The following is a 21027-nucleotide window of genomic DNA, read 5'->3' as shown; positions in this document are numbered from 1 at the left end:
TTCAAGATTTATCATCGTGCATAGAACCAAAAATCACAGTAGCCCGTCGCCCCCGTGAATGCGGCCGGTTGGCCGTAGCTGTCGGGTGTCCATGGGGTCCCTTCTCCCTCCGAACCTGACGCTGCCCAGCTTGTCGCTGCAGACAGTGCTGCCATCGCAGAAGACCCCCTTTGCCTGGAAACAAAGCCAGGAATAGGGTGCTACGCGCACAAAACTCTGCAGCTTGCCATCCCCAACCTGTGGCCGGAGCCCCGAAGACGAATATGGACTCTGCTTAGCAGCATTTACAGAAAAAAAGGGTTGGTTTCCAGGCCAAACATTTTATGGGACATATTCCACCTGGCACCACTGAGCAACTTGCAAAGTTTACAGAGAGCAAGAAGATTGGTTTAGAATAAGCCACAAAATAAAACATTAGAAACTCCTCGGTGGACAATTCTTCTGGTGGAAAAAAGGCAGCGGGCAGGCATCCTCCCATTAGAAGCTTGCTACAAGGACTACCTTCAGCCCAAAGCTTCATGCCCAAGGGCATGAAGAGATCGTTCCCTGCTCGCACACAAGGGGACACGTGTTGCTCCAGAGACAGCCGAATAAATCGCGCCTCCTCCACCCCTGTCCGTAGCCATGTGCAAACTTGGACTTTTCCTGCTAAAATTGTCTCCTCCGAACCAACGTGCTAGAGTCCGGGTTGCACAGCTCCACTCCCAAAGCCGTCCGGGGCTGAACGGCCTCGTTTGCTCCTCTGCTTTTGCGGAGAAGCCAAGGGACAAGAGCAGCTCCTTGCTTTGGAAAACATCTGTCACAGCATAAACCAATTCGTTGCCCTCCATCCCACACTAATTGGGAACAAAAACCAGATGAAGTGACTAAACTGCTGGCTAAACTGAACCCTCTTTACAGGATAACACTTTGACTGTATTTTTCTTTTTTATCTACAGATTTTAACATAAAGCTGCCCCTTGCATGCTGAAGGCAAGGCTTAACGGGATTTCAGTACTGAAAGACACAGGATAACTACAGTACTGCAAACACACAGTATTACATATGCAACATGAATTTTCATACGGCTTCATATTCCTGTGAAAAAGCTTGGTTTAAGGTTGGCATTATTAAGCATGCCTTCAACATGCTAGAAAAATATCTTAATTTGGGGGTATTAGCAGGTTGATTTTGCTTTTTACTAGAGTTAGGCAATTACACACAAGGATAAATGTCACAAAGCTAGCTCAATAATATAGTCTTGCAAAAATACCGACGGCTGTAAAATATAATAAGCCAAATTCTCGTCTCACACATAGCAGTTCAAATCCAAAAGAGGTGGTTTAATTTTGAGCAACTTCATATCAGAATAATTCAAGCCAGAAATAATAATTCCTCCTGGTAGACTGGCTATACGTTGCCACTGATTTTTTAAGAAACCTGTAGAGCAAAGGGTCCTGGGACCAGATGAAAGACAGACCTGGCTAACGGTATCTTTTTTCTCCCCTGTTACTATTTTTGGTTTGTCCTCTATCTTCTTTGGTGGATTTTACTTTTGTCCATCTACCCCTGTCAGAAAATTATACCAATGGACCCCTGGTAGATGTTTATCGTAGAATCATAGAATCGTCTAGGTTGGAAAAGACCCTTAAGATCATCGAGTCCAACCGTCAACCTATCACTGCCAAGGCCACCACTAAACCATGTCTTCAAGCACCGTATCTATCCGTTCTTTAAATACCTCCAGGGATGGGGTCTCAACCACTTCCCTGGGCAGCCTGGTCCAGTGCCTGACAGCCCTTTCGGCGAAGAAGTTTTTCCTAATATCCAACCTAAACCTGCCCTGGCGCAGCTTGAGGCCGTTCCCTCTCGTCCTATCGCTTGTTCCTGGGGAGAAGTATCAAATGACATTTAGTGATGGAGACGCCATAACCTCTCAGACACCGTGTCCTGAAGCGCTGTTAACACGTCGATGTTTCATCAGCCTCCCCATCAGAAAGGCCAGGACGTTGTGGTACTCTGTGCCCCGAATCCTGCTTTCTGCAGTGGGGTTTGGAGAGCAAATCATGTTCTTCACTTTTCCATTGCTGCTTATAAATTTGCAAACTGGGATCGTGTATCTTCTCAGTCGTCTGTTTCAGTACATAAATTAAAGTCTCCCAGTTCTTCTGGTCTTTCTCCTCTTTATGAACCTCTGGTGATTCCCAGGGCTTTCCTCTCTGGTGTCCCTCCGGTCCCTTCAAGTGAAGGGCTCAAAACTGGAGACCGGACTTCATCCCAAGGCCTGGCCAACGGCAACTAGAGCAAACTATTTCATTCCTCTTGCCAACCATGCCGCTTCTCACACTGCAATTTGGCTTTTTCAGACAAAGCTGTTGTAAGGAGGATTCATTTTAATTTATGATTTGAGATATGTACTTTTATCTGGTTATGGATAATAGAAATTAACTTAGTTCTTATTATTTCATAATCTGTCTTGAAAAATGATTGGATTTGATAGTCACACAACAGCAAAGACTTTGCTTCATGTTACACATCTGGGCTCCAGGTCTGTGGGGAAAATAAGGGGATTTTCCACCGCTACTGGTGCGCAGGGAGATCTCCCCAGCACAGCATTGCTGAGGGCAAATCACGGCCACGGAAGGAAATCTATAAAATTAAACATTGTCCTAATTAAGCCATTAAATTCAGCAGGTTCCATCTGCCTTTACCTTGGTGTGACAGATAATGTTTTGGCCCACCGTGATTATTTCCCATAAAAGAGAAAATGGAGTCTCACATCACCGGCACAGGGGATGCAGGGTCAGGCGCTCTGCGCCCTACCCACGCAAACCACGCCATTAAGTGTCCTATTTCTTGTAATAACTACAAAAAGGCACCCATCCTCACCGGATTCTCAGGCTCTTTACCCAACTCCTGTTTCTTTCCAGGGTTAACAGTGGTGACAGATGCTTCAAAATTCTTCTCCGTTCTTCCACACCACTAGAGTAGCAAAATTTTGCTTTTTTCAACTGGAAGTGCTGCCGTAGACATTTTAACCGACAACAACTGTGAACAGCTGTTGCTACCTGAAGGACAGATAGTAAGTTTTAGCAGGGAAAATCCCGCCAACTGTTCCTGTAACGAAATTGTTAATCTCTCTGAACCACTCAGAAATCTGATCTACGCTAAAGTACAAATAACAGGGGAAAAAAATCCGCGAAGAACCGCAAAGCAAAAACAAACAAAAAGGTAAACAAAGGACATCTAAGTTTCCCTTAATCCTGGTTTAAAAAAGATAAATGTAAGGATATTACAAGTCTGAATTCCTTAGGAGGAGACCAAGGCACAGCTCTTAACTGTGGCTCTGACCCTGCAAGGAGATGGATTCATTCCCAGGCAGCTGTTGTAACTCAGGAATACAGCCACCTAAGGTCAATGGGGGTAAGCCAAAATCTATATATGTGGGACAGTAATTTAATGCCCAGAAGAGCTGACGGTACAATAGTTTATCCAGCATTCTTCAACCACGAGCTGCTCGGGTCTGGTAGGGAGCAAAGGGTCCCTCTCTGTTCCTAAAGAATCATAGAATCGTCAAGGTTGGAAAAGACCCTTAAGATCATCGAGTCCAACCATTAACCTATCACTGCCAAGTCCATCTGTACCATGTCTTCAAGCACCGTATCTATCCGTTCTTTAAATACCTCCAGGGACAGAGACTCAACCCCTTCCCTGGGCAGCCTGTGCCAGGGCCTGACAGCCCTTTCAGTGAAGAAGTTTTTCCTAATATCTGACCTAAGATTAGGTTATGATGGGAGATGACACATGATGGGAGGGACACAAGATGGGAGGGACACAACAAGGAAGAGGCGGAGGAGGTTGGCGGAGGAGCCCTTGGGGTGGCCCGAGCAGGGGAGGAACCTGGGTCAAAGAGGGGAAAGATTGCGGCAGCCCATGGCGATGCCATGGAGATGAAGGTGTCACCCTTCAGTAATGACACCATGTCCATTCTGTGAGCTACACCCCCAAATCCGGTTCTCCCTTTCTTTCCCAGCATACACGCAAATAGCTAGTGTACCTCTGAAGGATCACTTACTTGGCTATCAGCGATTCCCTCTGCCAAAGGTAACTGCAAAGCAGCTGTACTCTAAATACAATATTTTTAAGATTTGTGAAAGATTCTTCCCACAGAGATGTCACAAGCTCGAGAGAAGCAGAGAGAGTACAGAAAGCCCAAGTATATGCCCTCCTCCCTCCTTACTTTCCCAACAGATGATGCTACAGAAGGATGGAGAGGACAGAAATAAATATATTTTTAGTTTGGGACCAAAGGAGAGAGAGAAATAATTCTTTTCCACAGTTTCTCGTTACAAGATATTCTTTTCTTTTTCATGTCAACAACCTTGATTTTCTTGTACGTGCTTTAAAAGCTTTTAGAGCTATCACCTCCCCCCACCTTTTTTTTTTAAAGGGATTTTTTAAAATTAAAGAGCTCGATAGACAAAATCCTGGAACTTCGGCAGCGTCAGTTCAGACCCTTGCTGTGGGTTAAGCAGATCTGCACTGTTGGGAGGCGAGGGCTCTTTCATCCTCCCATTGAAGCTGTCCCACGCATAAAGTATTATTAAAAAGTTACCTCCTCGCCAAACTGAAGAACAGAGGTGGACGAATAACTCTTTAGCAGAGCTTTAGGAAATTCAATGGAGAAACGTGTGAATTTCTTGAACCTCGTCTTTGCTCTAACTAATGTTTCTTTCTGCAGACAGGAGCCCCGTGAATATGAAATGAAACAAACTGGAAACACCTTTCACCCAAAAATCCACGGCGGGATTAGGACACCTCTCGTGGAATTATAGGTGCAGATCCCATTAGGTACAAGATGGCGTTGCATGCCATGGCTACAGATGCGATTCTGGGGAAAATATAATTACATTAAAGAATTTGCAGAAAGTAGACCCATGAGAAAGAGACATCCTTCAAAGCAAATAAAAATAATGGGCTGAAATTGAAAGAAGAAAAATATTAAATGGGCTGAAAGGATGCTACCTCAAACACAAAAATTGTTTGCTAGCAAAGCGGTTGCCTGAAACGCCGCGCAGATCAGCGCCGTCCTGGCCAGAGACACCGTCGGCCTCGCAGCCGCAGCTTGACGAGGCCAGCGGGACTCTTTTCACCTAATCAAACCCTCGGACCTTTTAAAAAATGAACTTCTACCAACGCAAGAAAAATTACAGTAGATATGAAAATTAATCCTGATCTCCGCTCCAGAGGTACCAAGTTGTTGACTCCTGCAAATCTGTATTTGTGGTACTGCAACTACAGCTGAAAGCAGACACGTTTGAGGAAAACAGGATCATTAAATAATCACTTTAAAGAGGCCATCCTAAGAGAAACCCTCTGCCTAGCAGCCTGACGAGGGCACAGCGCTGGCTCGCAGCATGGATAATGCCGTTTCAGCTATCCAGGCAAGGAAAATTTCTGCTTTTCCCTGCTGGAGGGGCCAGCATATTTAATTTTGACAGGACGAATTTCAGAGTACGTGCTCCAGGACAGTAAACAGTAACTTTTGATGGCTGCTCACCTCGTCCCTCTATTCCTCAGAGAATCGGGGTGTTTTCTGAACAAACAACAGCTCTCGCTGCTTTCAAGCCACCCCTCCCCAGCCCAATCTTCCACTCCCAGGGAAAGGAACAGCAAGGCGAGAATGTTGCTGAATATAAATAGGAGTAAAGCACATTATAATTACAAATCTGGCTATCCAATGTACAGCTCTAAACCCTGAAATGATAGGCTGACACTGTCATCCCAACCCAGACACCAATTACAATTACATCTAACCGAGGCCACTGAGCCAGACAGGGGAAGGGGTAGATGAAAGATGCACACCATCTCAGCGATTCATCTCCTAAACTTCCAAGAAATTTCATTCTGCAAATTATTAGCAAATCACACGAGCTAAATAATTAATGTTTAAACAAGGGGCATGAAATTATTCCTAAATGATGGGGGGGGAATGGGAGAGAAGGAAGAGATGGAGGAGAGGAAAGGGAGGAGAAGCCTGTTGTCTTTTTTTTTTTTTTTCTGTCACTCAGAGAAGACATTTGCATTCCTAGAAGAAACGTGCCTGCTTCCTCCCTTAGGAGCCTGCAGAAGGTGCATTCTTTTGCGATTTCTCTATTTTAATTTTATTTTTCCCCCCCTTATTACTCTCTGATCCCACAGATGTAAATAAACATACAAACAGAGAAAGTCCTAATAGGTCTGAGTCAACATCAGAACCGAAAGAAAGAAAGAAAATCATCCTCTTTGCCCCCAAGCCCATGCTCGCTGCTTTGATCTTAACAAGAGACTGTCTGCTCCTGAACTCTAAACAGAGCTTGCGCTGCAAAATCAATTTGTGAGCTCATTACATAAATCCATATTAAACTATTTAGTCTATATTTAACACTATAAACAAGGATAGCCAGGGTGAATTAAATGGATTTTGTTCCAGGTGGCGAAGAGCCAAAGTTTGCCCGTCCTCTTTTAATTCTCTCCCAGGCTCGTCTTTGGCAACATGGAAAAATTTCTTTTTGCACACAGGAGAGCACACACAAACACGTGTATGCAGGGATGGCAAAGCTTACAATCTTTTATTGAGTTGTAGGTGCTAATAAAATCAATATAATGTCTAGCAGTTTCCTAAACAGGGCTGCATGCAAGTCTACACGTTTGGGGGTTATTTTCCCTAAATCTTTCCCTCGGGGAGCAAAGATAGAAAGTTAGTATCGCTTACAAATATGCCCGAAGATTAATTTGCTGTTTCCCAATAAACCAAACACATTCAGCTATTTCTTACCCTTTCTTATCATTGATCAAATGGCAGCTCAGCAAATGGGTTTCTGCCGGGAAGGTGACAAGGTAGCGCACTACATATAAAAACCCATCAGCGCTCGGGACTGCAGACAATGCATGTCCTGACCTTATTACTCCTGAACCCTGCGGTGTAACTTCATCTACGCTTCTAAAGGAAACTGTTGTGTTTAGGGGAAAAATGAGCACCTGCAAACGGGGGAAAAGAGATGACAAAGAGAGGAGTTAACTTAAAAATTAAGTGCGCTCTCGCTTGCGAAGTGGCAGGCCAAGTCAGAAGCCAGAGATGAAACACCCAGCTACGCACAGCCAAATGAACAAGGCTAGAAGGACGTGAGCCGTACAGAGGTGGACAACTCCTAAATAACTTAAATTATTATCTTATGAGGAGCAGCTGAGGGAGCTGCGGATGCTCAGCCTGGAGAAGAGGAGGCTGAGGGGAGCCCTCATCGCTGTCTGCAACTGCCTGACAGGAGGCTGGAGCCGGGGGGGGGTCGGTCTCTTCTCCCCAGGAACAAGTGATAGGACGAGAGGAGATGGCCTCAAGCTGCGCCAGGGCAGGTTTAGGTTGGATATTAGGAAAAACTTCTTCCCCGAAAGGGCAGTCAGGCCCTGGACCAGGCTGCCCCGGGAAGTGGTTGAGTCCCCATTCCTGGAGGTATTTAAAGGACGGGTAGATGTGGTGCTTAGGGACATGGTTTAGTGGTGGCCTTGGCAGTGCTGGGTTAACGGTTGGACTTGATGATCTGAAAGGTCTTTTCCGACCTAAATGATTCTATGATTCTAAATACCTAGCCACCGTCCAGCTACAGAATATATGAACACCTCATCCTTTCTAATGTAGCTATTTTTAGGACACCGTTGATAAACAGGCAAATACTATTGAACTCATTCAATCAGTAGGCATCCCAGTGAGTTACTGGGAGGTTTGTGGCAAAACCTTTGTCACACCAGGGTCAGACTAGCAGTGTAGGCACCGGTCTGTCTTCCCTCCCTAAGGCTTTTCTCCATATTTTTCCCCCAATTCCTTCTTTAGAGGTGGTTTAAAGGGAGAAAGTCTATGTCCACGCAAGCTGCCAAGTCCAGTAGAGTCCCCTAACAACTTACTATTAAATTGTTGAAACTCAGGCCGGAGATATTTCCCTGGAAATAAGGGCAGAAGTATCTTGGCCTACGGCCAACCCTCAGAGCCTACACGTACATTCAAGAATGACCACGGCTTCTCTGAAACTTGTGCTGTCACCTCTCCTGACAGTAAATCCCCCTCCACCAGTGCCGGTGGAGTCACAGCAGGCGTCCTTGCAGGAGCTGCAGTCTCCCTCCATTTTCATTTAGCTTCTTCTTTTCCCACATTTGTAAGATCAGCTGCCACTGATGCTCTCTTTAATAATTAAATTGAGTGCATTAATACACCTGAGGTCTTTTTTAAACTCTTGATCACCTGATACCTTTAAAATATAAAGATACAAAAAGGCTACCACATCTTCACAGTCTACTCAAGTCACTTGTACATGTAAAAAAAAAAACAACCAAAAAAAACCCACCAAAAAACCCCTAAAACCCAAACCACTTTCACATGTAGACAACATGCACAGTGACTCTTCCCCTTTATAAGTACGAAATTCAATTACATAGATATACGGCTATATATAGACTCATATCGCTTCCTTTAAGCCACAAGGAGTCTGACGTTCACAAACCAGGGAAGAAAACAAACCCACCAACCTTTGGAGAACAGAAGACGGGGGCTGCTCCACGCAGAGCTGAGGGGAAGAAGATCCACAGCGCTAGACCCAGGTGGGAGCAGATACCCACAGCCCACCCGCATGCTGAGACTGAGCCGACCTCACCTCCGATTCCAGTTTCTTCAGAATTTGACTCGGCACCTTTTAGGGATTTTTCTACAGCATTACTTCACTGCGTAATACGTTGCATCGCTCTCGTGAAAACATAAAACGCTGAGGTTATGCCAAATCTGAATGAGCAACTCTTCAATGAGCTCCTCTTCAATGAGCTGTTCATGAAAACCTGTTTTCTTTGCACTCAAATTCCTACCAGGAAAAATGAAGTTTTCTTGTATGCAAGCCTAGTCATTCACACAATACTTGTGAAAACCAAAATTTCCTTTTCAAGGTTTAAAAAAAAAACAAAACCAAAAAACCCAAAAAAACCCCAAAAAACACAAACCCGCTAAAATACTCACAGTAAGAGATCCTGTATGAAGTCATTATATTCAGTTATCTGCACCAAACTCATATAGGACTAAGAAGTACATCACCTTCCATATTTATAACATAGTCATTTCAGTTCTGCTATTCTGACAAATTAAATTCTAACAGATCTCAAAGTCTTGGAACTAATTGTGCAGTTGTTCCTTCTATCTGGTGATTATTCTGACATTACCATGTAAAGTCAATATACAGTAAGTGATATTTTAATTAACAACACTTAAACCCTCATTGTACTCCAGTTTCCCATGATTATTATTTATCAACATATATCCTTTATTAAAGACAAAAAAAAAATCATGGTAAGGCCAGATTTTAAATCATTAATAGCATTATAGGAGACTATTACCCTTCCCTGTCTTTTTTTTCAAATTATCCTAAATCTATTTTAATATATAGTTGTGTTCCTGTCAGAGTACCGACAACAGCTCTTTCTCTCTTACATGCAATAGGTTTCCCAGTATATTCTGTAAAATTCTATCATGTCTTTACAGAACCTTTGTGGTTGGATCACTCTTTAAACGTATGTTTTCGGTTTTTAAAGAAAGCACAAACGTTCATAAATGATTCAGGAAGCACAAATATTCTTAGGTGTCTAACTGACACCTTAGATGACTGAGGTAAATGCAAAAATGGCTTCTAAAATGTCAATCTGAGAGTCCCGCACTCATCTGCTGTTGACTGCTGAAGGCATGAGAGCTCCCCAAATACTTCACTTTCTCTCAGAAGCTCCTGGCTCACTTTTCTCCCTGGTCGTACAAACCTGCACCCAACCCCTGAGAGCTCCCTGCCTGCCCCGGGCACTGGTGCGTCACCCGTCTCATCAAGGGTACGTTAGGGCTGCCAAAACACAACCCAAAACCCAAGGCGAAAGCAGTGAAGTCTCCCACACCGCACAGCAGTCACCCATCAGCAGCGCTCCACGGGGATGGGGAACGTCCAGGTCCAACTGCTTCCCGTCTCAGACTTGCAAAAGCTACGAGCACACCCCTCCTACTTAGGACAGAACCATTAATTCTGGGCTGCACTCTTCTCTCTCCTGTTGAAGCTGTCTATAAAAACTCATCCTTGTTCACCTTACCCAGGTCTTTCACATGCAGCAAGGTGGTTCCAGCACAGCTGAGAAACATCTCACCCCAGAATACCTGACATTGCATAGGAATACATCCATCAACGAGAGACACCCTGCTTCAGACCAGGAGACATCTCCTCATCTCACCACACTCTCACATGACCCCTCTCCCCAGACCAGGGCCTCCCTCTTCCTGAATTTCTCCCTGACTGTCCAAACGTTCAAAATTTTGCCTGCACTGCAATTTCACTCAGTCGGGGGAAAGCAGAGTGACTCTGGCACAGAAGCTCATCTCCTGAGCTTCATAGGAGACTGTGGTGGTGTAGAAACTCAGCTGCCAGGCTTTTCATAGAATCACAGAATCGTTAAGGTTGGAAAAGACCTTTAAGATCATCAGGTCCAACCGTTAACCCAGCACTGCCAAGCCCACCACTAAACCATGTCCTCAAGCACCACGTCTACCTGTCTTTTAAATACCTCCAGGGATGGAGACTCAACCCCTGCCCTGGGCAGCCTGTGCAAGGGCCTGACAGCCCTTTCGGTGAAGAAGTTTTTACTAATATCCAATCTAAATTTCCCCTGGAGCAGCTTGAGGCCATTTCCACTCGTCCTATTGCTTGTTCCTGGGGAGAAGAGACCGACCCCCCCTGGCTCCAGCCTCCTTTCAGGCAGTTGCAGAGAGCGATGAGGGCTCCCCTCAGCCTCCTCTTCTCCAGGCTGAGCATCCCCAGCTCCCTCAGCCGCTCCTCATAAGACTTGTGCTCTAGATCCTTCACCAACTTTGTTGCCCTTCTTTGGACACACTCCAGCAAACCATTATAAACCATTATAGCTCTTACAGAACAAAGCCACCAATTTTTAGATCAGTATTTTCAAACAAGATCACGCATCTCTAACCGCATCTTTCCAGAATCTGTTACAGTCCAAAGTTTCCAGCCATGTTCACTAGATCAGTGGAAAGCAGAACCAGACATGATCTCATGAACCCAACTAATCCTTTCCTCCACCCCATGGCCAGATTAAAATTATCCCAACAGATGTTTACTTAACTCGTTCTTAAAGACCTGCAAAGACAGAAGCTCCAAAAGTCTTCCAAGATAATCCCTTGCAGTGCACCTATCTAGAGGTGTCTTCTAAACACCTCTACTGTTTTTAGGATGGCCTTTATATACCAACATTTTTTTTTTTAAACTAGAAAAATATTCCGCTGATTTTGCATTTTTGCATACATCTGTTATAAATCCCCGGTAAGGTGTCATAATATTATGGCAAAGCCCACAATAAAAGCATATAAACAAAATTTATTCTTACCATTATCATGATTATTACTGCTTATGCGGTGCAATAAATGCGAACAGCTTACCACTTGTGCATACCAAAATAAGGACGCTAAATCTCTTGTTTCAACACAAAAAATCCCGACACTGTGGTTCAGGAGGTTATTCTTCTCCCCGTCCGTGGGCATCAGGTGCTTTTACTGCTTTGTGCTGCCAGCAGTTTCCTCTGAAGCACCTCTTCGGCCATCACCAGTGGTGGGGCTCCAGGCACGATGGCGATACAGCACGTTAAATTCCACCAGGGTCCCGAGCCACCAGGCACAGTCCCCCACTGCTGTCACCCCACCTTCGAGAAGAAATGGTCACATCTGGGCTACATCATCCTGGGAGCTGCATCCCATGGAAGGTTACACCTCATATCCCTGAGGTATATTTACAACTTCGCATGATTTCTTTCATTTCAAAGTGTCTTAAATACTCCGGGTTGTGTTCCAGCTCAGTAGAGCGCAGCTTTTATAGCTTAAAACCTTCAACAGCACCCCAGAGCCATGCACAAATTTGCTAGCCAAGAGCTACCTGGCAATGTCCAAACCAGAGGCAGCGAGTGAGCCATCAGCTCGGCGGTGTGAAGGGTCCTTCGTCCAGTGCAGGACTTTGCCCCCACGCTCTTTTATTTAGGCTATATGGTTGGTATAACTTGCACCACGTGACTAAATAAGCCTTCAGAAAATAAATACATTTCCATATCCCAGTAGAACCACCATTCTCTGCGTTAGAGGGAAAAAAAACCCTATATCTATATATATATATATTTTCTACTCTGAAATTTATGAGTGGGATCTCGAAATAGTCTCTCACTTCTTTCTTCTGCTCTGTCTCTGCCTACACAATGTGAAGTAGTTCTGAAATTTGCTGTTTCTAATTCAGGGTATAAAGAGCAGACTGAAGAGACGGCACATTCCAGCTTCCTCTGTGAAGGCAGGATCGGGATTATTAGCACAAAGATACATCTGCCCAACCTCTTTTTAAAATTTCCAATAAAGAGCATTCCTCATCACTACTTCTTCACTGTTTTACCAATTGTTAAAAAAAAAAACCACCCCTCTGTTTTTCCTGATATTCGAAATAATGGGTTTTATTTCAGATTAATTTTAAGGCTAACCATAAGCAAGATTAATGCACATGGTTTGGCTTTCCAACAGACTTCCAAGGACTTAATATCTGAAGTTTTGATGCCGATATTAGCTCAGTTTCTTAGCATAGAGATAGATTTTATTTTGTGGTTGTTTTTTTAATGGGGAAGTAATTATACTATACTGTAATTATAAATAATAACTAATAAGTAATATAAGTAATAGAATATGTAATTATAAATAATACCAAACAATACTTATGATAGTAAAGGGAGGGGAAATGGTGCCTCACAGAATGGTTTTGTAACAAGAATTCAGGAAGAGAGAAAGGTTCTTAAAAATTATTTGAGTCAACCCCTGTTTCTTTAGCAAAGAAAAGTAATTCACAGGTTTCCCAATCCAAGCCTTACTATATGGAAATGCAAAGTCTTCGCAAAGATTTTGCACATGCAAAAACGTGAAATCTGCTAGCTGCTAAGCTGAAAATCTGACATGAGAAGGAGTTACGCAACTTTTAAGTAGAGGAATTAAAAAGAAAGAAAAAGTACGTGACAAAACCTACAAAGCCATCGGTGCAGAAAGCGGAGCCTGAGCAGCGGGGCTCGGAGTTAAACACCCACTCGATGGGGACCAGCCATCGAGGACCAGGCCACCCCTGAGCTTCAGCTCTCTCTACCCTTCCCCGTCTCCCCGCAACGTCCATCTCTGGACATCCTCAAACATCTGGAGATCATCCGTGGGTGGGCAGGCAATCCCTTCTTCATCTAATTCTGGCGCCGCGTCCCCTCCTTGCGCGGCAGCGCAAGCAGCCCAGGTGCTGGTTAGTTATGCTGCGTAAGAGATCGTTTTTTGTTGCCCCGTTTGCCAAATTAGCTACTGCTTATAATGGCAAGAGCAAAGACTGATTTACACCGCTTTTACCGGTCTCTGGGAGAGGGTGTCTTCCTAAGCTGAAGATTTTTCTAGCAAGGAATTTATTGCAGGAACATAATAATTATCCTCCTGTATACACACGTTGATTATTTCAGGGCTGTCTTTACCTGATCTTTCACCTGCTAGAATAAAACAATCCCTCCACATCTCTCATGACTATCTGAAGGATGGATCTGTGAGAAGCCACCGGCATAAAGCAAACAACTGCCTGGGAGCTCTTTATAGGAAGATTTTCCTCTGGGACACTCTCCTCATCTGAAGTTATGCATGTCCATCACTCACCACCACGCTGTTCTCTCTTCATTTTCTAGGTGTGCAAATAACAGGTTTTATACAGTTATAAAAAGAAGACAGTCAGCTGAGCTCTCTTTCATCTGCTTTTTCTTGCTGAGAATTTGTTTTCCAGTACATGTAACCCGAAATACATAGTGTCGGCTTTATTCCTGGTCCCTGCTCAATATGATCACACATTCCCATAGACCGTATAAAGTCCACCGCCCTTTAGCAGAGTTAGGGAGCAGAAATAGAAGAAGCCAAGCGGCAGAGTGGCCCGAGAAACCCAGAACATGTGTGCTGGAGATGAGAGAACTGACATCCTTGAATCTGGCTCATTTGCTCTGTTTTTACAGAAATAAGAAGCATTTAAAGTTGCCTTTTTTTTTTTCTTGTTATAAACTAGTGAGCAATCTCTTCCTAAGAGGGTAACGTTAAGGTTGTTAAGGGAAAGAATGGAAAAAGGAGAAGAAACGATCCCAAGCGCCTTTTCCCCAAGTGTGCTGGAATCCAGAAACGTACTTTGATTTATGGACTAATGCATGTACTGCAGACCATCTACTATCACTTATTTCACTCTAATTCATAATACGCTATTAAGCACAATGCCTCTCCAGTCATAACCTCAGTTTAAAAGGACAGAAATTTTATATTTCTCAGGGAGCTCGTTGGCTTTTTATAGTCTAAGCAACACACATCAAAATAGTTTTGAGCATCCTATAGCCACATCTGGAATACTAAAAGTGGAAGCTATTATCTGCGTGAGCTCACAGCCTGTTTGGCTTTCACTTCTCATTTCAGTATTGTCTAATCCCAATTTAGCATCACAGCCTTCACAAGGGGTGTATTTGGTCTCAATCTGAGCTCATTTATACTTGCTTTAATGCCAGCTTATGTGCTGCTACTTCAGGTCCTACAGTTAAAGGTGGTCAGGAGTGGATGTGAATCCACACGTCCACGTAACAACAACGGTAGTAGGAGCAATCAGCCTGATTATACCCTTCTACCTGAATAAAACTTCCAAAATCCCCCAAAAGAACATACACAACATATTTAGCCCACTGGATGGTCCAAATTCTTTGCGATACATAAAAGCAAAAACTATCTGTAGTTTTATGAATCACCAAAAAAAAAAAAACAAGTGACTATTTTACCCTGATGTAAGTTTGGAGTAGAAATCACTGTTAGGGTAAAATCATTATTAATTTAATTAAGGGTTTATTTGACCCTGGCTTTCAGAAAAAGGAAGCTCAGATAAGCCTTCAACGTTTCTCCATTCATACCCCTAATAACGGAGCCCCATTAATGGCTGCAGAAAGGGATGATAGCTATTAATGAGTATATTGAAACTTCATTGGGGTCTCATAAAAAGACGCCAACAGCAAGCGTGGGCTCTGCTGGGTTGTCGCCTGGTGAAGCCCCCCGGCCAGACCCCGGCTACTCAGCGGTGCCGAGCGGAGCTTAAGCTAAGCACCAAACGCGTGCCAAGTGTGGCCCAACAAAACCAAAGCAGAGGGAGCTACGTTCCTCCTGCCACAGCTCGCCCCACCATTTCATTTGTATTTATAGCTGGCTTCTCCACCATCTGTGCATGCTGGCCCTCCCTTCATCTCGGAGGAATTGGAGCGGCATTGTTTGAAGATCTGATTAAATAGCCAGAAAAAAGTAATCCATCACTTAAAAAGGGAAATGGAGACAGTTTACAATGGTGTCCCATAGCTCTTTAGGATTTTCTTTTAATTTTCGTCTATTTTAATTTTAATCCAATGCCAAACATAATAAACAGCAACACAGACCGTAAAATTCACGGAGAGCATTTCACTTGTAATGACTAGCTGGGAGCAGCAATGAGTTATCCAGTTTCCCCCAGGATGATCCTAGTGCCAGATTAAACCCCACTACAGTAGGAGATGGCCTGTTTCCTTCAGATGTTCACACGCGTAAACATAATTCAAGTCCACAAACCGAACGGGAGATTTGGCTTAAAAGAAAGCAGCAAGAAAACGAATTAAAACCAAAGGCAAAACAACTCCGCACCTCTCCACGGTGAGATGTGAAGCGGAGCGGGTTGTTTCCGAGCAGGATGATGATCCCAGCCAGCCTTCCTCCGTATCACAGAGACATTTTTTTTTTCTGCCAGTGAAATCTAGTTGGTAAGCACCTTCTCATTTTCACATTCATCCCTAAGGGAAGATAACCTCATTACCACCTCTGGTGACTGCACAGAGGGAAACATTCATCTGGCAAGATCCAGGCGGAGGGCACGTACGAAAGCGGGAACCCAAATAAATATCTGCTTCTTGATCCCGATAGCCAACCGCCAACCTCAGTTAGCCAATTAGCACTGCAGAGCAGGCTGGAGGGTCACGCTAGCAGGAGGAGGATCATAATGACGACTCCATGGACATTATATTTCTTCTCCATTTACTCCCCTCCCGCATCTCCCACTAAGCCGCATAGCTTCATAGCTGCAAAGCATCTGCGGCATGAGCATCTAAGGTAAGAGGCAGAGAAGAGCTGAGAGGTCTCTGACAATTCCCCAGTTGCTACTGGAGTTGCTTTCAGGCAGTGGAGAGAAAATAAAGAAAAGAGGTTTATAAAGGAGATACTGAAACACAAGGGAGAAGGAATAAGAGGGAGGCGAGCTTCAAAGGTGTGCAAAATCCAATTTCAGCCATTCATTCGGGACCAAGACAGAAAACAGAGGGAGAAACCTTAGCCCTGTTCCCATTTTCATTTGCCTTAAGTACTTGCATGGAGGTGACTTTGCAAACTGGGGATCTGAGGCTTCCAGTGGTGCTTACTCCTCACTTTTGCCTACTGGATGATCTCGGCTATGGCCACGTGGTACCACCACCTCCCTCCGTACTGCCTGGAACCGCTCTGGAAAATAGTGCTCATAACACAGCAGCTTGCATGTGTGAACTCTGATGGATCTCAGCAAACATTCCTGCTCAGTGTTCAGACAGGAGTCCTTAAGAGTCAGACTGCTGCAGCTAACAAGAACGAGGACCATGGCCATGCTTATTTCTCTATTTCCAGAAGGCCAGATTTTTGGCACAGCTTTAAAACTTCACACTGATGCGGTGTGGAAACTTTTCAAGGGATTTCCCAAAGAAATTCTACGGTACGAGCTACCAGGCTGGTTAACTGATCTCAGTAGGGCTGTCTCGATGAGTATTTGTGGACTACCAAGATTCTGCTCTTCCCAGTCCAAATTGGAGAATGAACAACGCTTTGGCATGCTCTTTTGTTCTCAGCTGACTGGCATAATCCATGAGAAGCAGCCGGTGTAACCTGCAGCCCAGCGCAGGTCATTAATCATTTACAACCCAGAAGCTTTGACAGGCTTTTATCCATGTTTTACATATCATCTAGCTTAAGATGAAGACATCTTTCTGTTACTTAAAAACCCATAAAGCAGTAAACACTTATGCTGCTGCACAGTGCAGTCCATAAAACCAAACACCTATTAATTTCAGAGCAACAACAACAAAAAAATTCATCCTTCCAGCACGTAGACAAAAACCTTCTGATCTCAATGGTTGGCTGCACTTGACATCGCACTGCCAAACTGCTCTTTTTCTTCTCTTCCCTTTCCCCAAGACAAACGTTCTACAACGGCTTAATGCAGAACTACGTACAATATAATTCTCTATTTGCTTATGGACTACTTTCTTCCATCACCTCACCCATTTGTGACCACCTTCTCATATTTCAGCAGGACAAAGCCCACCAACAGACAGTAAGACGTTGCCGTTGGCTCTTCATGCAGGTTTAGTTGGCCTCCAGAGTCATTTCTAGGACAAGGCCAGCATTTGTAATTGTCCCAGTGAACAAAGTGCCTCAAGCTAACTGATAGCCTGGACACGCTTTTAACTACAGCCAGCCAGCTGGATAAGTAAGAGGGAGTAAAGAATAGTAGCTGCTCATTTGGGATTTTTATGTTAATAGCATTAATTACATCTACAATTCTGTTCGTCCTTTGCATCTTACCAGGCTCTGGGATGATTAGCTGTGCACTGGCCTGTGCATTTCCAGCTTCATTTTCAGCTACACACTGATAAAAACCTTCATCTGACTTTACCAAGCCCAGAATCCGTAAGTTGCTGCCACCCTAGAGAGACAGCAAAAGAGAAAGAAAGGAAGGGGAGAGAATTAATTAGAAAAACACCATCCAAAGTGAATGCGAATTATAAAACCTTTCCAGAACAGCTATTCTGCGAAACATGGTACTGTGTACGTAATCTCAGCTCCAGCTCACACAGCCCTGGTCCTTAGAGGGCTGTATCCATAAGCCCTTTCATCAGGACTCTCTCGACACCTTGCGGTCTTTGCATTTTGTTTGATGGTGCCTACGGCCCAAGGGTGAGTTCACTTTCCTGCACAGAGTCCGTCCGACGCCCTTCTCAAGACTTAAGCTCCAAATTACAGACATCGCTCGAGTAGCGCTCTGAATTTTGTCTTGGCCCTTTGCTGCAGGGGAGATTTAGAAGAACTTTCAACTTCTGCATCTTTGAACAAATACTGTTCTGAAGGTCAAACCCTCCTTATGGCTTGAGGCCTGGAGATCCGCAAGAAAAGGTCACTCTACGCTTACTTCATTTGAAACAGATTTAACTTTTAACTTCTGTTAGCACAAGCAGAAACCAATTATGTTGAGTAAAAAATCTCAAGTGAGGGATATGCTCTAGCTGAAACGTACCTTCCGTTAACTATTAAGTGAAATAATTTTCTACCGCTTCCACCACACAAACACGACAGCAATAGAGCTGTCCTTTCCTTGGAGAGCTTCTGGCTGCTTTCTAATAAGCAATGATGTATAAAAAAAAAAGACTGAATTTGCTCTTGTATATGGCAGAAAAGTCTATCCTGCATGAAAACCACATGAGAAAGAACTTTTTTTTTTTTTTATAGGTAATTAAAAGACATGATGATAATCAATATTATTTGTTACAAGGTGAAAAATCAGAAAGTGTTGAACCAAGCCGCGTCTCTGAACAAGCCGCACCTCGTGGCCTATGGACATCTTCACAGTGGCTGAAGTTTTCAGGGGTGTTCCCCAACATCTCAGCTCACTTCCACGTGACACTGCTTTCAGGAGAGGCCAGCTAAATCAGCCCATTTAGAAAACACAGCATGAATTTGTAGCCCATATAACAGTGACATTTAAACTAAAAGAGGCTGGAGTCCTGGCTGGGGATGTTACTTTGGGTAGGGTGCACAACAATTCTCTCTGAAAAGTTGTAATTACATCAAATGATCCTCACCGTTTTTAACCCCTACAATTTCCTTGGAGAAGAGATCTATTATTTTTGTTCACCAGTGACAAATGGTGGGTAAGGGAAGTCATTAACACATGGTAAACGGTATTATTAATAGCAACTCAGAGTATGACCTGACACTGTTACTTCTCCACGAAAAGACCAGGTTCAGCTCTCACTAAAACTGGGAGACAATGTCAGCATACTTGACCTAACACATCTCAACATGCCTTATTTGTATTAGGGGACAACAGAAATTTGGTTTTCTTTGAGAAGACCTATAATTTTTATGATGGCAACGATTGGATCAAATATCAGAATACATTTCACAGCTTAGTCAAAAAAATAAAATTTCTAATAAGTAAAAGCCAGATAATTACCACTATCTGAAAATAGTCGCTGGGAATGACCACTTCTCCATTCTTGATCCACTCCACCGTAGGAGCAGGCTTGCCAGACACGGCACATTCAAACTCAATATCCATACTCTCGTAGGCATAAAGATTTGAAGGGCGAATTAAAAACCACGGTGGAACTGCAAAAAAGATGGGAAAAAAAAAATGAAAGTGGCAATGAGTGGATATAAATTAAGGCTTAGCAAGTAAATCATTTCAATAAGCCCGAAGAATATTAGACATAAATAGAAAACATATCTGTAAGTCAATTTATTCTCTTTAACACTGAGGCTACTAAAAATTAAATACTAGGGAAAGCATTTATTCTAGAAAATATGCTCAAACAGTTGATGTTAACATTTTTGTTTTTGCCAAAAGAATTAAAACCTCAACTTAGAAGACACGGAAGGCTTATGTATAACAAAATATATATATAATTCTCACTAAGTGAGAATAGGGTAATAAAATCTCACTCTCTTCAAAGGATCAGATGCCAACTGCGTACGTAACAAGGTCCAACAAGTCAACGTATGGACAGGCACATACAGGTACAAGACAAGTCCATTGACAAATGATACAGAATTAGAAGTATTTAGAGATGTTTTCATATAACCAAGAAGGACTTCTAGCTGGGTTTATAGAAGATGAGGAGATAATCAATAAGCAGGAAATCTGTCCCCAGCGATTGGAAGAAGAAAAAGGTTGAATTATCTTTGCTGAAAATGAATTCTTATTAAGCTAGCAATTATCTGTTGCCTTGTATTACTATAATGTATTCACAGTTTTTCAGTATGCTGTGATATGCTAATTTAATTTAATTTCGTCATTATTGTAAAACTAGGATGATGGAAATTAGCAATTTGAGGAAAACTGTTAATAACATCATATTTCTAATGAGCCCCCCCTCCCCGCGTTGTACTGAAAAACACACGCGATAACTCAGCGGCACGCGGACATTTTGCCATTTTTTGTAGGGGAACGGTGGTCTCTGTTTTGAATATCCATAGTTGCCAGGAAGGCAGAATAGATTCATTTCCAAGTATCATCCATGACTTATCATTTCAGACAGAAAATCCAATTGTATTTCTTGAGCCATCACTCCCGATGTCTGATTATAGTATTTATAAAGCCATAATACCCCCAAACCCTCTAAACTAAAAGGCGGCAAAGATCACAAAAGAAATTGCACAGAAGCTAAGAAATGTTCGAATTGAGGCTGCCCACGCTTGCCTAACTCAGGCCCGCGGTTTGCAAGGATTACGGCGCGCTCCTCAATTACGCCATCAAATTCTGTTTCTTCGCAGCCTCCCTCGGCGCTCCGGGAGGACCCCACTCGCCGAACGAGCAATTCAGGATTTCATTTCAAGCTTCCAATTTAGTACATGGCTTCGTGCTTTCTAGTTTTCAAACTTTTCTCTGCAAACAAAATGATTAATTTCCCAGCGTCTTTTTTTTCCCTCCAGTTCCTATTTCTACAACACCTGTGATATCCACAAATGTTTTTAAACTCATAGGAGCTGGACACTAAGAGGTGCTACTAGCCAAGCTACCAGTGAAAGGGCAAAAGTACACCCCTCATTTTCCGTGTCTAGTCAGGTATGATTTAGAGCAGCCTATTATAGAGTACTCAATATACTAATGT

At 43.4% G+C, this 21027-nt stretch overlaps 1 protein-coding gene across 2 annotated transcripts in view; it reads right to left on the bottom strand.

Annotated features, from left to right (window-relative positions):
* Nucleotides 1-21027, bottom strand: part of DCC (DCC netrin 1 receptor) — a 606037-nt gene that overhangs the window by 225543 nt on the left and 359467 nt on the right. For both annotated transcript variants that reach the window (XM_087772741.1, XM_087772742.1), the window contains exons 6-7: nucleotides 19371-19525; nucleotides 17723-17843 (exon numbers count right to left, since the gene is read on the bottom strand). In XM_087772741.1, coding sequence (XP_087628867.1) covers nucleotides 17723-17843; nucleotides 19371-19525 — 276 coding nt within the window. The remainder of the gene's footprint in view (nucleotides 1-17722; nucleotides 17844-19370; nucleotides 19526-21027) is intronic.

The sequence above is a fragment of the Nipponia nippon genome, unplaced genomic scaffold (assembly GCF_047370975.1).
Source record: "Nipponia nippon isolate SJK-2023a ecotype South Korea unplaced genomic scaffold, ASM4737097v1 scaffold_37, whole genome shotgun sequence".
Taxonomy (NCBI): Eukaryota; Metazoa; Chordata; class Aves; order Pelecaniformes; family Threskiornithidae; genus Nipponia; species Nipponia nippon.
The sequence above is the reverse complement of the archived record's forward strand: the minus strand, read 5'-3'. Positions and strand labels throughout refer to the sequence as shown.